Source organism: Lissotriton vulgaris, chromosome 9 (assembly GCF_964263255.1).
Source record: "Lissotriton vulgaris chromosome 9, aLisVul1.2, whole genome shotgun sequence".
In the NCBI taxonomy this organism is placed as follows: domain Eukaryota; kingdom Metazoa; phylum Chordata; class Amphibia; order Caudata; family Salamandridae; genus Lissotriton; species Lissotriton vulgaris.
In genome coordinates, this window is record NC_141697.1 from 8,653,889 (window position 1) to 8,669,413 (window position 15,525).

The 15,525-nt window shown below is 60.6% G+C and overlaps 1 protein-coding gene across 1 annotated transcript in view; it reads right to left on the bottom strand.

Moving 5' to 3' along the window:
• CLEC14A (C-type lectin domain containing 14A) overlaps positions 1-15,256 on the bottom strand; it is a 52,133-nt gene extending 36,877 nt beyond the window's left edge. The window contains exon 1 of the mRNA XM_086936915.1: positions 13,739-15,256. Coding sequence (XP_086793041.1) covers positions 13,739-15,152 — 1,414 coding nt within the window. The 5' untranslated portion in view covers positions 15,153-15,256. The remainder of the gene's footprint in view (positions 1-13,738) is intronic.
• Positions 15,257-15,525: the final 269 nt, after the last annotated feature.

Sequence of the window (15,525 nt, forward strand, 5' to 3'; positions counted from 1 at the left end):
GTGGGTGTGCGTTCTATGGGTGGCGCTTGTGCGTTCCAAAGGTGGAGCATTTAGCGTTCCATGGGTGGTGAGTGGGCGTTCCTTGGGTGGAGCATGCGTGGGTGTTTCATGGGTGTTTCATTGGCATTCCATGGGTGGTGCGTGGGCGTTCCATGGGTGGAGCATGGGTGTTCCTTCGGTGGAGGGTGGATGTTCCATGGGTGGAGCATGGGCGTTCCATGTGAGGTGCATGTGCGTTCCATGGGTGGAGGGTTTACGTTCCATGGGTGGAGCGTGGGCGTTCCATGGGAGGTGCATGGGCTTTCCATGGGTGGAGCGTAGGCGTTCCATGGGTGGAGTGTGGGCGTTCCATGGGTTGTGCGTGGGTGTTCCATGGGTGACACATGGGCATTCCATGGGTGGTGCGTGGCCATTCCATTGGTGGTGCGTGGGCGTTCCATGGGTGGTGCATGGGCGTTCCATGGGTGGTGCGTGGGCGTTCCATGGGTGGTGCGTGGGCGTTCCATGGGTGGTGCGTGTACATTCCATGGGTAGTGCGTGGGCGTTCCATGGGTGGTGCGTGTGTGTTCCATGGGTGGGGGGTGTACGTTCTATGGGTGGCCCTTGTGCGTTCCAAAGGTGGAGCCTTTGGCGTTCCATGGGTGGTGCATGGGCGTTCCTTGGGTGGACCATGCGTGGGTGTTTCATGGGTGTTTCATGGGCATTCCATGGGTGGTGCGTGGGTGTAGCATGGGCGTTCCATGGGTGGAGCGTGGGCGTTCCATGGGAGGTGCATGTGCGTTCCATGGGTGGAGGGTTTGCGTTCCATGGGTGGAGGGTTTTCGTTCCATGGGTGGAGCATGGGCGTAGCATGGGTGATCCATGGGTGGAGCATGGGTGTGCATAAACAAATGGATTCTATCAATGTGAAGTGACTAAAAATATAATATTAATTTCTGTGAATTGTGGGAAGATTCACTCTCTCTTAAGGTGGTAAAGATGAGAGCACAATGTGCTTGTTAAAATACCCCTCACACACTAAAAAAATCCAATAGTGTCATGCTTCATCATTGGGGTCTTCCCGTCCCTCTACGGGGCGGGGCGTGCTACGACCTGGCGAACTACGCGGGAGCACTGATAATGTGACAAGGCTATGTGATGGTGCAAGGTGAGGTGTGTCAGTGAAGTGTAGGGACCTAATAATGTGTGGGAAAAACAAAAAGTTAAAAATCCTCTGGCTAGTGGAAAAAAACAATTTATTCACTTCCCTAGCTGGGGACGTTAAGAAGGGGGTTTTGGGGTAGATCAAATAGCCACTACCAGGTAGTGGCTATTTGCTCTTCACTTCACAAATAGCCACTACCAGGTAGTGGCTATTTGCTCTACCCCAAAACCCCCTTCTTAACGTCCCCAGCTAGGGAAGTGAATAAATTGTTTTTTTCCACTAGCCAGAGGATTTTTAACTTTTTGTTTTTCCCACACATTATTAGGTCCCTACACTTCACTGACACACCTCACCTTGCACCATCACATAGCCTTGTCACATTATCAGTGCTCCCGCGTAGTTCGCCAGGTCGTAGCACGCCCCGCCCCGTAGAGGGACGGGAAGACCCCAATGATGAAGCATGACACTATTGGATTTTTTTAGTGTGTGAGGGGTATTTTAACAAGCACATTGTGCTCTCATCTTTACCACCTTAAGAGAGAGTGAATCTTCCCACAATTCACAGAAATTAATATTATATTTTTAGTCACTTCACATTGATAGAATCCATTTGTTTATGCATATCTAATTGGAGGGTGATTCTATCAGTACCTCTCTACTTCCTCTTGTGTTTTGGAGCATGGGTGTTCCATGGGAGATGCGTGTGCATTCCATGGGTGGTGCGTGGGCGTTCCATGGGAGGTGCGTGTGCGTTCCATGGGTGGTGCGTGGGCATTCCTTTGGTGGAGCAGGGGCGTTCCATGGGTGGAGCGTGGGCATTCAATGGGGGGAGTGTGGGCGTTCCATGGGTGGAGGGTGGGTGTTCCATAGGTGGTGCGTGGGGGTTCTATGGGTGGTGCGTGGGCATTCCATGGGTGGTGTGTGTGCAGTCCATGGGTGGTGCGTGTGTGTTCCATGGGTGGAGCGTGGGTGTTCCATGAGTGGTGTGTGGGCGTTCCATGGGTGGTGCGTGTGCGTTCCATGGGTAGAGCGTGTGCGTTCCATGGGTGGAGCATGGGTGTTCCATGGGCGTTCAGTGGGTGGAGCCTGGTCGTTCCATGGGTGGATCATGGGTTTTCCTTGGTTGGAAGGTGGGTGTTCCATGGGTGGAGCGTGGGCGTTCCATGGGTGGAGCATGGGCGTTCCATGGGTGGAGGGTGGGCATTCCATGGGTGGATCATTGGGCGTTCCATGGGTGAAGCATGGATGTTCCATGGGTGGTGAGTGGGTGTTCCATGGGTGAAGGGTGGGCGTTCCATGGGTGGAGCATGGGTGTTCCATGGGTGATGCATGGGCGTTCCATGGGTGGAGCGTGGGCGTTCCATGGGTGGATCGTGGGGGTTCCATGGGTGGTGCGTGGGTGTTCCATGGGTGACACACGGGCATTCCATTGGTGGTGCGTGGGCATTCCATAGGTGGTGCATGGGCGTTCCATGGGTGGTGCATGGGCGTTCCATGGGTGGTGGTTGTGCATTTTATCGGTGGCGCTTGTGCGTTCCAAAGGTGGAGCCTTTGGCGTTCCATGTGTGGTGCATGGGCGTTCCTTGGATGGAGCATGCGTGGGTGTTTCATGGGCATTCCATGGGTGGTGCATGGGCGTAGCATGGGCGTTCCATGGGTGGAGTGTGTGCGTTCCATGGGTGGAGCATGGGCGTAGCATGGGCGTTCCATGGGTGGAGCGTGGACGTTCCATGGGAAAGTGCGTGTGCGTTCCATGGGTGGTGTGTGGGCGTTCCATGGGAGGTGCGTGTGCGTTCCATGGGTGGTGCGTGGGCGTTCCATGGGTGGTGCGTGGGCATTCCTTGGGTGGCACGTGCACATTCCATGGGTGGTGAGTGTGGGTTCCATGGGTGGTGCTTGTGCGTTCCATGGGTGGTGCGTGGGTGTTCCATGGGTGGTGCGTGTGCGTTCCATGGGTGGTGAGTGGGTGTTCCATGGGTGGTGCGTGTGCATTCCATGGGTGGTGAGTGGGCGTTCCATGGGTGGTGCATGTGCATTCCATGGGTGGTGGGTGTGCGTTCCATGGGTGGAGTGTGGGCGTTCCATGGGTGACGCGTGGGCATTCCATGGGTGGTGCGTGGGCATTCCATTGGTGGTGCGTGTGCATTCCATAGGTGGTGCGTGGGCCTTCCATGGGTGGTGCGTGTGCGTTTCATGGGTTGTGCGTGTGCGTTCCATGGGTGGAGTGTGGGCATTCCATGGGTGGAGCGTGGGCGTTCCATGGGTGGAGCGTGGGCGTTCCATGGGTGGAGTGTGGGCATTCCATGGGTGGAGCGTGGGCGTTCCATGGGTGGAGCGTGGGCGTTTCATAGGTGGAGTGTGGGCATTCCATGGGTGGAGCGTGGGCGTTCCATGGGTGGAGCATGGGCGTTCCATGGGAGGTGAGTGTGCGTTCCATAGGTGGTGCGTGTGCATTCCATAGGTGGTGCGTGTGCATTTCATGGGTTGTGCGTGTGCGTTCCATGGGTGGAGTTTGGGCATTCCATGGGTGGAGCGTGGGCGTTCCATGGGTGGAGTGTGGGCATTCCATGGGTGGAGCGTGGGCGTTCCATGGGTGGAGCATGGGCGTTCCATGGGAGGTGAGTGTGCGTTCCATGGGTGGTGCGTGTGCGTTCCATGGGTGGAGCATGGGCGTTCCATGGGAGGTGAGTGTGCGTTCCATTGGTGGTGCGTGTGCATTCCATAGGTGGTGCGTGTGCGTTTCATGGGTTGTGCGTGTGCGTTCCATGGGTGGAGTGTGGGCATTCCATGGGTGGAGCGTGGGCGTTCCATGGGTGGAGCGTGGGCGTTCCATGGGTGGAGTGTGGGCATTCCATGGGTGGAGCGTGGGCGTTTCATGGGTGGAGCGTGGGCGTTCCATGGGTGGAGTGTGGGCATTCCATGGGTGGAGCGGGGGCGTTCCATGGGTGGAACATGGGCGTTCCATGGGAGGTGAGTATGCGTTCCATTGGTGGTGCGTGTGCATTCCATAGGTGGTGCGTGTGCGTTTCATGGGTTGTGCGTGTGCGTTCCATGGGTGGAGTGTGGGCATTCCATGGGTGGAGCGTGGGCGTTCCATGGGTGGAGCGTGGGCGTTCCATGGGTGGAGTGTGGGCATTCCATGGGTGGAGCGTGGGCGTTCCATGGGTGGAGCATGGGCGTTCCATGGGAGGTGAGTGTGGGTTCCATGGGTGGTGCGTGTGCGTTCCATGGGTGGAGCATGGGCGTTCCATGGGAGGTGAGTGTGCGTTCCATGGGTGGTGTGTGTGCGTTCCATGGGTGGTGCTTGTGCGTTCCATGGGTGGAGCGTGGGCATTCCGTAGGTGGAGCGTGGGTGTGCCATGGGTGGAGCGTGGGTGTTCCTTGAGTGGTGCTTGGGCGTTCCTGTGCCACCATCCATGTGTTTTTACACAAATTCCTATCTGCAAAGAATTGTATGCTGAGGTTGGTGCAAAAATCCTGAGCCTCCTTGAGGCTGGTGTGCTGTGAAAGGAGAAAGGTTTTAATTTCTCCTCATTTGTCCTTCTTTACATGTGTGCTGCACTCTACATGTGTGCTCCTATTACCTGTGTTATGCCCTCCCTCCCCTGTGCTCCGCTCCTTTTATCTTGTGCTCTCCCTTTCCTTTCCTGTGCTCTACTCCTGTTACCCTGTGTTCTGCCTCCTTGCCCTGCACACTACCCCTCCTGCACTGTGTTCTGCCCACTTGCCCTGACACACACTGCCCATCCGGCACAGTGTTCTGCCCCTCCTGCCCTGTGTCGTGCCTCTCTTGCCCTGTGTTCTGCCCCTCCGGCACAGTGTTCTGCCCCCTTGACCTGCTAACAGACCCTTCTTCCCTGTGTTCTGCCCCCTCCTGCCCTGTGTTCTGCCCCTCCTGCACTGTGCTCTGCCCCCTTGCCATGCACACTGCCCCTCCTGCCCTATGTTCTGCCCCCTTGCCCTGCACACTGCCCCTCCTGCCCTGTATTCTGCCCCTCTTGCCCTGTGTTCTGCCGCCTTGCCCTGCACACTGTCCCTCCTGCCCTATGTTCTGCCCCCTTGCCCTGCACACTGCCCCTCCTGCCCTGTATTCTGCCCCTCCTGCCCTGTGTTCTGCCCCCTTGCCCTGCACACTGTCCCTCCTGCCCTGTGTTCTGCCTCTCCTTCCCTGTGTTCTGCCACCTTGCCCTGCACACTGTCCCTCCTGTCCTGTGTTCTGCCCCCTTGCCCTGCACACTGCCCCTCCTGCCCTCTATTCTGCCCCTCCTGCCCTGTGTTCTGCCCCCTTGCCCTGCACACTGTCCCCCCTGCCCTGTGTTCTGCACCTCCTGCCCTATTTTCTGCCCCCTTGGCCTGCACACTGTCCCCCCTGCCCTGTGTTCTGCCCCTCCTGCCCTGTGTTCTGCCCCCTTGCCTTGCACACTGTCCCCCCTGCCCTGTGTTCTGCACCTCCTGCCCTGTGTTCTGCCCCTGGCCCTGCACACTGTCCCTCCTGCCCTGTGTTCTGCTTCCTTGCTCTGCACACTGTCCCTCCTGCCCTGTGTTCTGCCCCTCCTGCCCTGTGTTCTGCCCCCTAACCCTGCACACTGTCCCTCCTGCCCTGTGTTCTGCCCCCTTGCCCTGCACACTGTCCCTCCTGCCCTGTGTTCTGCCCCTCCTGTCCTGTGTTCTGCCCCCTAGCCCTGCACACTGTCCCTCCTGCCCTGTGTTCTGCCACCTTGCCCTGCACACTGCCCCATCTGCCCTGTGTTCTGCCCCCTTGCCCTGCACACTGTCCCTCCTGCCCTGTGCTCTCCCCCTCCTGCCCTGTGTTCTGCCCCCTTGCCCTGCACACTGCCCCTCCTGCCCTGTATTCTGCCCCTCCTGCCCTGTGTTCTGCCCCCTTGCCCTGCACACTGTCCCCCCTGCCCTGTGTTCTGCCCCTCCTGCCCTGTGTTCTGCCCCCTTGCCCTGCACACTGCTCCCCCTGCCCTGTGTTCTGCCCCCTTGCCCTGCACACTGTCCCTCCTGCCCTTTGTTCTGCCCCCTTGCCCTGCACACTGTCCCTCCTGCCCTGTGTTCTGCCCCCTAGCCCTGCACACTGCCCCTCCTGCCCTGTGTTCTGCCCCCTTGCCCTGCACACTGCCCCTCCTGCCCTGTGTTCTGCCCCCTTGCCCTGCACACTGTCCCTCCTGCCCTGTGTTCTCCCCCTCCTGCCCTGTGTTCTGCCACCTTGCCCTGCACACTGTCCCTCCTGCCCTGTGTTCTGCCCCCTTGCCCTGCACACTGCCCCTCCTGCCCTGTATTCTGCCCCTCCTGCCCTGTGTTCTGCCCCCTTGCCCTGCAACTGTCCCCCCTGCCCTGTGTTCTGCCCCTCCTACCCTGTGTTCTACCCCCTTGCCCTGCACACTGTTCCCCCTGCCATGTGTTCTGCCCCTCCTGCCCTGTGTTCTGCCCCCTAGCACTGCACACTGTCCCTCCTGCCCTGTGTTCTGCCTCTCTTGCCCTGTGTTCTGCCCCTCCTGCCCTGTTTTCTGCCGCCTTGCCCTGCACAATGTCCCTCCTGCCCTATTGTTGGACAGGCCACATGACGGGCCGCTCTCCCCCGGCTCGACCAGGCCCGAGCCCAGTCACGCAAGCACCACACACCACCATTGCACGCCCTACGTCCCCTCAGGGACCCCTGCCCTCGAACATGATAACCTCGTGGGTCCGATCCACTGCCGGCCCATGCACCCAGCCCGGGCCGCCATCTTGGACGCCTCGCCACGAGGCCGCCTGGCCCCCGATCGACCTCAACCCTGGGCCTAGCCCAGCCTCAGACAATCCGGCACCACCCTCCACCCAGGAGGTGAGCGGGCTACTTGGCAAGTCAATGGGAGAGAGAGGTGCCGATGGCTCTCCCCCCGCCCAGTGCCGCTCGCCCATCGCCTCCCCGGGCGCTGGCTCCACCCCCCTGCTGGGTGTCTGGACTCCCTCATCCCGGACCTCCCGACCTCCAAGTGCGAGGGTCCGGACATCAAAGCACGCCAGCCCTATAACTGGGACAGCTCCAGAGCAGGAAGTCAGTTGTATCTTGGAGTCGAGAGACGTAAGAGGAACTCATCCTGGACGGACTACTGGCGCTGCCGTAGCTCTGTCCTGTGCACCATCGTCCTGCCTGTTGGCGCTGCCACAGCCGTCGTAACCTTCATTCTTCACCGTCGTCCGGATCTGCTGGCGAGGCCGCGGACCGTTGTAACCATCATCTTCATCGGGACCTGCTTGGCTTCTCCACGGCCCGTCGACCATCCTTCATCCATCTCGGGACCTGCTTGGCTCCTCCACGGCCCGATCAGCAACCACGCCGAGCTCGAGGATTGAGAGCTATTTAACTCATTGGTAACTAAGACTGTCCCGCTACCCTTTCTCCTCAACCAGAGATCAGAACCGAGGGGACCCCTGAGTCCAGACCTCCTTGTATCATAGCGACGTAACCTAAGAATTGCATATAAAGTCTCGTTAACCTTCAATCTTGTGTGGTGTCCGTCTGTGGGGGGGGAAGTTACTTACCTGTACAGTCGTTGGAGACGGCTCTCCCTGGAGACCTCTCCCCGTAATCTCGGCCGACCCTCCCGGTCCGTCTAACATTGGTGGCCAGCGGCGCGATCCGAATCACCGCATAACGTACAGAGAGTAGCTCACCCCACAACGAACAACAATGTCGACTAAAGAGAGCGGATCAACTGAGAAGTTCCAAATGGAAAAACTAGAGGAATACAGCCATCGTGAACTAAAGCAGTTCTGCATCGAACTAGGTATCGCTACCACCGGACTAAGTACCAAGGACGATTTTAAGCATGCCCTAGAATCTTGGGCAGAGACCGGGGATGTCGAAACCCCTGAGCAAAGCACCGCGAAAAATACCAACACGGCCCCTGAGGGGCAAAGAACCAGTCTCTCGCAAGACGAGATCCAAGAAAGAGAAAAAGCCCGACTACACGAACTCGAAATGGCCCGACTCAAGATGGACATAGAACTCAAATTGGCCGAGCAAAAAATAAACTTAGAGCACCTTCGCCTCCGAGAAGAAAGAGAGGAGAAACAGAGGCAAAGGGAGCTCGAGGAAAAAAGACTAACGTACGAGCACGAACGGAACCTAGCCGAGATCAACCTGCGCAAACAAAATAAAGAGTTAGGGGTGCCCGACAGACCGTCCACCCCAGGGACCGCGGAGAAAAAAGTGCACATCCCCAAGGATGTGGTCCGAGAATATTTTCGAGAAGACGACATCCAGCAATGGTTTAAGGCCTATGAAATCGCGATGACTGCGCACCGGATCGATAGAACCGACTGGGGAGCCGGCCTATGGGGCAAATTCCTCAATGAGGGCCGCGATACTCTGTTACAGCTCCCAGACCACCAGATGACCTCCTACGACCATATGAAAGCGGCCCTCCTCACCCGCTATGGCCTCACGCCCGAGATGTACCGTCAGAGGTTCCGAGACTGCACACGCATTCCAGGTACAACTTGGGTGGACTATGTAACGTACTTTAGCCGAGCCTTCGAAGGCTGGATCAGAGGGAACAACGTCACGACCTACGAGCAGCTGTTCAATCTGATGGTATGGGAGCATCTGTCCAACAATTGCTTCATTGAACTACGCCAACACCTCCTCGACAGCAAGTTAACCGATCCCCGGCAGCTCGCAGCCGAAGCTGACCGGTGGGAGATCACCAGAGTGGGCCGGAATGGGTCCTACGAGCAGAACAGGAACAACAATGGTCACTACCGACCCAGAGGAGGAGGAGGGGGCCAAGGACGAGGAAGAGACAATACTCCGGCCGCCCCCGCTACCAGCACCACCCCCCCGGCCAACCGGGGCAGCACCCCGGCGCGACCGGGATACAGAGCCAATGTTACATGTCACCGATGCCAACGAGTCGGCCACTATGCAAACGACCCAAGCTGCCCGCAGTATCAGAGTCCAAGACCCCGCCAGGTGGCCGCCGCGGCACTAGGGGAAGAACAGATCTCCGAGGAACAAGAAACAGGCGAGCAAGAGTATCAAGAGTGGGAGCCAGCCGCCATGACTCTCGCGTGCTTAGGGGGAAGAGACATGGTCCCGCGGGTCCCCCTACCCGCTAACACCCAGAAGTACAGCCAATGGGTGAGCATCAATGGACAACGGGCCGAAGCCCTTCGAGACACCGGGGCCAGTGTGACAGCCGTCCGCTGTCATCTGGTGACCCCAGAACAATATCTACCGAACGTTCTCTGCCCTGTGCGATCAGCCGACAACTCGGAAAGTCTGTGTCGGATGGCCTGCGTCCCCTTTGAGTGGGGAGGGGTCTCCGGCATGTTGAAGGTAACGGTCCGAGACGACGCCCCCGTGGAATGCCTCCTCGGAAATGACCTGGAAAGCTCCCCGTGGGCAGCCGTGGAGCGAAAAGAACACTTGGGGATGTTGGGCGTCCCAGACTGGGCGTGCGTCACCACCCGGTCCATGGCCGCCCGTGCCAACCATCACCCGGAAGAACCAGAATGGCCGGCGCCACCGCCTCCGGTCGCCCCCGCCGAGACCCCCGACCATGGCATCCCCCTCGAACTTGCTCAACCTTCCGACCTCGCTAATCTTGATCAGTGGGCTCAAGAAGGGGGACCCACACAAGAACAATTTCGTCAGGAACAGAAGACCTGTCCCTCCCTTGAGGGACTCCGACAACAAGCGCTCGCCCAAAGCGCCGGGGATACCTCCGGAACTCATTGGGTCTACTGGGACAATGATCTATTGTACAGCGAGCAACGAATCGCCGAGCTGGGGGCCAACCGAGTACTAGTGGTGCCCCTCCGCTTTAGAGACTTCCTGCTAAACCTGGCCCACGATGCCCCCCTGGCAGGGCACCTGGGACAGGATAAAACCTACAGCCGCCTAGTGACCCACTTCTTCTGGCCCAAAATGAGAAACGATGTGCACCAGCATTGCCGATCTTGCCCCACGTGCCAAGCCAGTGGGAAGAGCGGCCGCAAATTAAAGGCTCCCCTGCAACCCTTTCCAGTAGTCACAACCCCATTTGAGAGGGTCGGGATAGACATTGTGGGACCCCTGGACCCGCGTACAAGACAAGGCCATCGCTTCATCCTGGTACTAGTGGACCACGCCACCCGCTACCCTGAGGCTATTCCTCTCCGGACCGTGACAGCCCCAGTGGTCGGCCGGGCCCTGATGGGGATCTTCTCCCGTGTGGGGTTCCCCCGAGAAGTCGTCAGTGACAGAGGCACGAACTTTATTTCTAAATATATGAAGTCCCTCTGGCAACAGTGTGGGGTCACCTACCGCTTCACGACCCCCTATCACCCCCAAGGAAACGGACTTGTTGAGCGGTTCAATCGCACGCTAAAAGGGATGATCGGGGGATTGGAAGAGCCCCTCCGTCGCCAGTGGGACGTGCTGCTGCCGTGCCTCCTCTTCGCCTACCGGGAGGTCCCACAGAAGTCCCTAGGCTTCAGCCCCTTCGAGCTGCTCTATGGGCACCCAGTACGGGGGCCACTCAGCCTGATCAAAGAAGGCTGGGAGATGCCTCCGGCCAAGAGTCCTCCAGATGTCTTCCGGTACCTCCTCACCCTCCGCAACCAGTCCCGGCGGTTCAGAGACCTAGCAAAAGCCAACCTAGAGGCCAGTCAAGAGGACATGAAGAAATGGTATGACCAGAACGCCTCATCCATTGAATTCGAGCCGGGGCAACAGGTCTGGGTAATGTCCCCCACCGAACCGTGCGCTCTCCAAGACAAATGGACGGGACCCTTCAAGGTAATCGAGCGCAAGGGTCCTGCCACCTATCTGATCGATATGGAGTCCGCCCGGAATCCGCTCCGAGTCCTCCACACCAACAGACTGAAACCCCACTTTGCACGAACAGAACTCAGCCTCTTGATGGCCACAGACAATGGGGTTGAAGACGACTCCGAGCCTCTCCCTGACCTCTTGCGGACCCAGGAGCAAGACGGCTCCGTGGATGGGGTCCGACTCTCGGAGACCCTCACCAGAGAACAACGGCAAGAGTGCCAAGCCCTCCTATCACGGTTCGCCAGTCTGTTCTCCCTCACCCCGGGTGTCACTTCCTGGTGTGTGCACGATGTGGACACCGGAGACAGCCCTCCTATCCGCCACCGGGCCTACCGCGTACCTGATCGGGTACGGGCCTGCATCCAGGCGGAAGTAGCTAAGATGCTCACGCTCGGGGTCATCGAGCCCTCAGACAGTCCATGGGCCAGCCCGGTCGTACTGGTCCCCAAAGCAGCCGCCCCCGGGACCACACCAGAACTCCGGTTCTGTGTCGACTACCGGGGTCTGAATGAAGTCACCAGAACGGACGCACACCCCATCCCCCGGGCAGATGAACTGGTCGACCGAATGGGCGCTGCCCGCTACCTCAGCATCTTCGACCTGACGGCAGGTTATTGGCAGATCGGCCTCACACCCCGAGCACAAGAACGCTCTGCCTTCTCCACCCCCGATGGCCACTATCACTTTACGGTCATGCCCTTCGGCATGAAGAACGCCCCAGCGACGTTCCAACGGCTCGTCAATCAGGTCCTGGCGGGGCTCGAAGAGTTCAGCGCCGCCTACCTGGACGACATCGCTGTGTACAGCCACCATTGGACCGAGCACCTCCACCACCTCCAAGCAGTGCTGCAAGCCCTTCAGCGAGCTGGCCTCACGATCAAGGCCAGCAAATGCCAAATTGGACAAGGGTCGGTGACCTACCTCGGACACCAGGTGGGAAGCGGCCTAGTGGCCCCCCTACAGCTGAAAATTGCCGCCATCCAGAACTGGCAACCCCCTATCACTCAAACTGAGGTGCGAGCCTTCCTGGGCCTCACGGGCTACTACCGAAGGTTCGTGAAAGATTATGGTACCATCGTGGGGCCTCTCACCGAACTCACGTCAAAAAATCAGCCCAAGAAGGTGAACTGGACCCCAGAGTGTCAAGCGGCATTCGAACAGTTAAAGGCCGCCATGTGTTCCGCTCCTGTGCTCCAGGCCCCAGACTACAGCCGGGAGTTCGTCGTCCAGACGGACGCCTCCGACCAGGGCATTGGGGCGGTCCTGTCCCAAGTGAACACCGAAGGCCTCGATCAACCGGTGGCCTTCATCAGCCGGAGACTCCTACCCCGGGAACAACGCTGGAGCACCATAGAGAGGGAAGCCTTCGCTGTGGTATGGGCCCTCAAGAAGCTCCGGCCCTACCTTTTTGGCACCCACTTTCGGGTGCAGACTGACCACCGACCCCTGCAGTGGTTGATGCATATGCGGGGGGAAAACCCAAAATTGCTACGCTGGTCCATCTCCTTACAAGGTATGGACTTCACAGTCGAACACCGGCCTGGGTCCGACCACGCCAACGCCGATGGCCTGTCCCGGTTTTTCCGCCTCGACGAAGAGAGTCCCCAAGAGGATGGGTAACTCTCCCCGCCTTCAGCTGGGGGGGACGCATGTTGGACAGGCCACATGACGGGCCGCTCTCCCCCGGCTCGACCAGGCCCGAGCCCAGTCACGCAAGCACCACACACCACCATTGCACGCCCTACGTCCCCTCAGGGACCCCTGCCCTCGAACATGATAACCTCGTGGGTCCGATCCACTGCCGGCCCATGCACCCAGCCCGGGCCGCCATCTTGGACGCCTCGCCACGAGGCCGCCTGGCCCCCGATCGACCTCAACCCTGGGCCTAGCCCAGCCTCAGACAATCCGGCACCACCCTCCACCCAGGAGGTGAGCGGGCTACTTGGCAAGTCAATGGGAGAGAGAGGTGCCGATGGCTCTCCCCCCGCCCAGTGCCGCTCGCCCATCGCCTCCCCGGGCGCTGGCTCCACCCCCCTGCTGGGTGTCTGGACTCCCTCATCCCGGACCTCCCGACCTCCAAGTGCGAGGGTCCGGACATCAAAGCACGCCAGCCCTATAACTGGGACAGCTCCAGAGCAGGAAGTCAGTTGTATCTTGGAGTCGAGAGACGTAAGAGGAACTCATCCTGGACGGACTACTGGCGCTGCCGTAGCTCTGTCCTGTGCACCATCGTCCTGCCTGTTGGCGCTGCCACAGCCGTCGTAACCTTCATTCTTCACCGTCGTCCGGATCTGCTGGCGAGGCCGCGGACCGTTGTAACCATCATCTTCATCGGGACCTGCTTGGCTTCTCCACGGCCCGTCGACCATCCTTCATCCATCTCGGGACCTGCTTGGCTCCTCCACGGCCCGATCAGCAACCACGCCGAGCTCGAGGATTGAGAGCTATTTAACTCATTGGTAACTAAGACTGTCCCGCTACCCTTTCTCCTCAACCAGAGATCAGAACCGAGGGGACCCCTGAGTCCAGACCTCCTTGTATCATAGCGACGTAACCTAAGAATTGCATATAAAGTCTCGTTAACCTTCAATCTTGTGTGGTGTCCGTCTGTGGGGGGGAAGTTACTTACCTGTACAGTCGTTGGAGACGGCTCTCCCTGGAGACCTCTCCCCGTAATCTCGGCCGACCCTCCCGGTCCGTCTAACACCTATGTTCTGCCCCCTTGCCCTGCACACTGCCCCTCCTGCCCTGTGTTCTGCCCCGGATCGCCCCAGCTCTGCACTCACCGTTCTCCTCCGGGTGGTCCTCCGAGGACATGTGCTGCCCCTCCGGGTCGGTGCCCCCTGGGGTTGGCACCTTCTCCCGGCTCCTGCCTCCTCTCCGCCTGCAGCACATGGTGTAGAGGGCGACGAGGAAGAGCGCGAGGATGCCCAGCGTGACGGCGGCGAGGATGGCTGGCACCAGCACATGGGCGAAGGAGCTGGCACCGGAGGCGCCCCCCTCCGCTGAGGGCCCGGGGCCTGGAGTCAGGGGCACCCCCTCTGCTGAGGGCCCGGGGCTCGGGGTCAGGGGCACCCCCTCTGCTGAGGGCCAGGAGCCTCCCTCTGCTGAGAGCCCGGGGCCTGGGGTCAGGGGCACCCCCTCTGCTGAGGGCTCGGGGCCCCCCTCTGCTGAGGACCCGGGGCCCCCCTCTGCTGGGGTCAGGGGGCCCCCCGGGGCGGAGGGTCCTGGCTCTGCGCGGGGCCGGGGTGTGGCCCCCTGGTCGCCCCCTGGCACCCTCGCCTTCTCCGTGCCTCCGGGTGCCAGTCTGCTGCCAATCTCTGCCGTGGCTCCATCAAGGGCTGAGAGGCCTCCTGTGGTCCCCGTGGGGGGCCCCTCGAGGCAGGTGAACCCCCCCGGGGTGCTGTGGCACCCGCGCTCTCCACAGGGTGCCCCTGGGCATCCATCGGCGTGGGCGCAGTGCCTACTCCCAGCGGGGCAGGGGCAGACGGGGTGCAGCCCCTCGGGGGTCACCCACCGGTACCCCCCCGCTTGCCACAGACAGGTCACGGCCACCCTCCGGGGGGCGCTGTGGCACACGGCCGTGGCCTCGGTGCCAGGGGGGCTCAGCACGGGGCCCCAGGGCCCCAGGAAGGGCCGCTGGTAGACCAGTTGGCCATGGTGCAGGTCCAGCGAGGAGCAGAACCCCCGGTGGTCGTGCCTGCAGATGTAGGAGTAGCGCTTGGTGCAGGAGAACTCTTTCCAGTGCCAGTCTGCGCCCCCCTCGGACCTCTGCAGGGCCACGCACTTGGCACTGGTGCAGGTGGGCTGGGGGCTGGCAGCCCAGAGGTCCACCTCGGAGGCCTCGTCTCCAGGGGCCCACTGGAAGCCCCGCAGGGGCCTGCCCTCCACCACGCACTGCGCGGGGGGCTTGGACAGCCCGATCCAGGCCCGGGCCAGGCCCGGGGGCCCCCCCTCCAGCAGGGCCAGGATGTTGCGCTTCTCCTCCTCGTCCTTCATGGGGGTCAGGCGGCCCTGGGGGGCGCAGGCGGCCTCGGCCCCCGAGTGAGCACGGGCCTCGGAGTGCAGGCTGTAGCAGACGCCTAGTGGCGAGCAGAGGGTGGCCTCAGGGGCCCCCGGGTCCTGGCCTCCTGGGGCCTGGCCGGGGACCCCCAGGGAGGCCACCTGGAGCAGCAGGCAGGAGAGCCCCAGAGTCCTCATGGCGCAGGCGGCACACTGCCCCTCTACTGCCCTCTGCAAGGGCCCCACAGACCCACGACTCCCAGGGCCACTCCCTGCCCCTCTACTGCCATCTGCAAGGGACACACAGACCCACGACTCCCAGGGCCACTCCCTGCCCTTCCTCAGGACTTCCTGCCCAGAAGATGCCGTCATCCGGGGCAGGAAGTGACCGGTCCCTCCTCACTGTGCGCGGGACTCAGATTGCACTCAGCAGGCATCCTGCCTTTGTGAGGGTAAGGGTGGGTGGGGGAGGGGGGCGAAGGGCTGAAGCCAAGACTGCTGCAGGAATGCCCCTCTACCCCCTGGAGAACGTACTGACCTGCTACTCACCTGTCCACCAGTGCCCCCGACT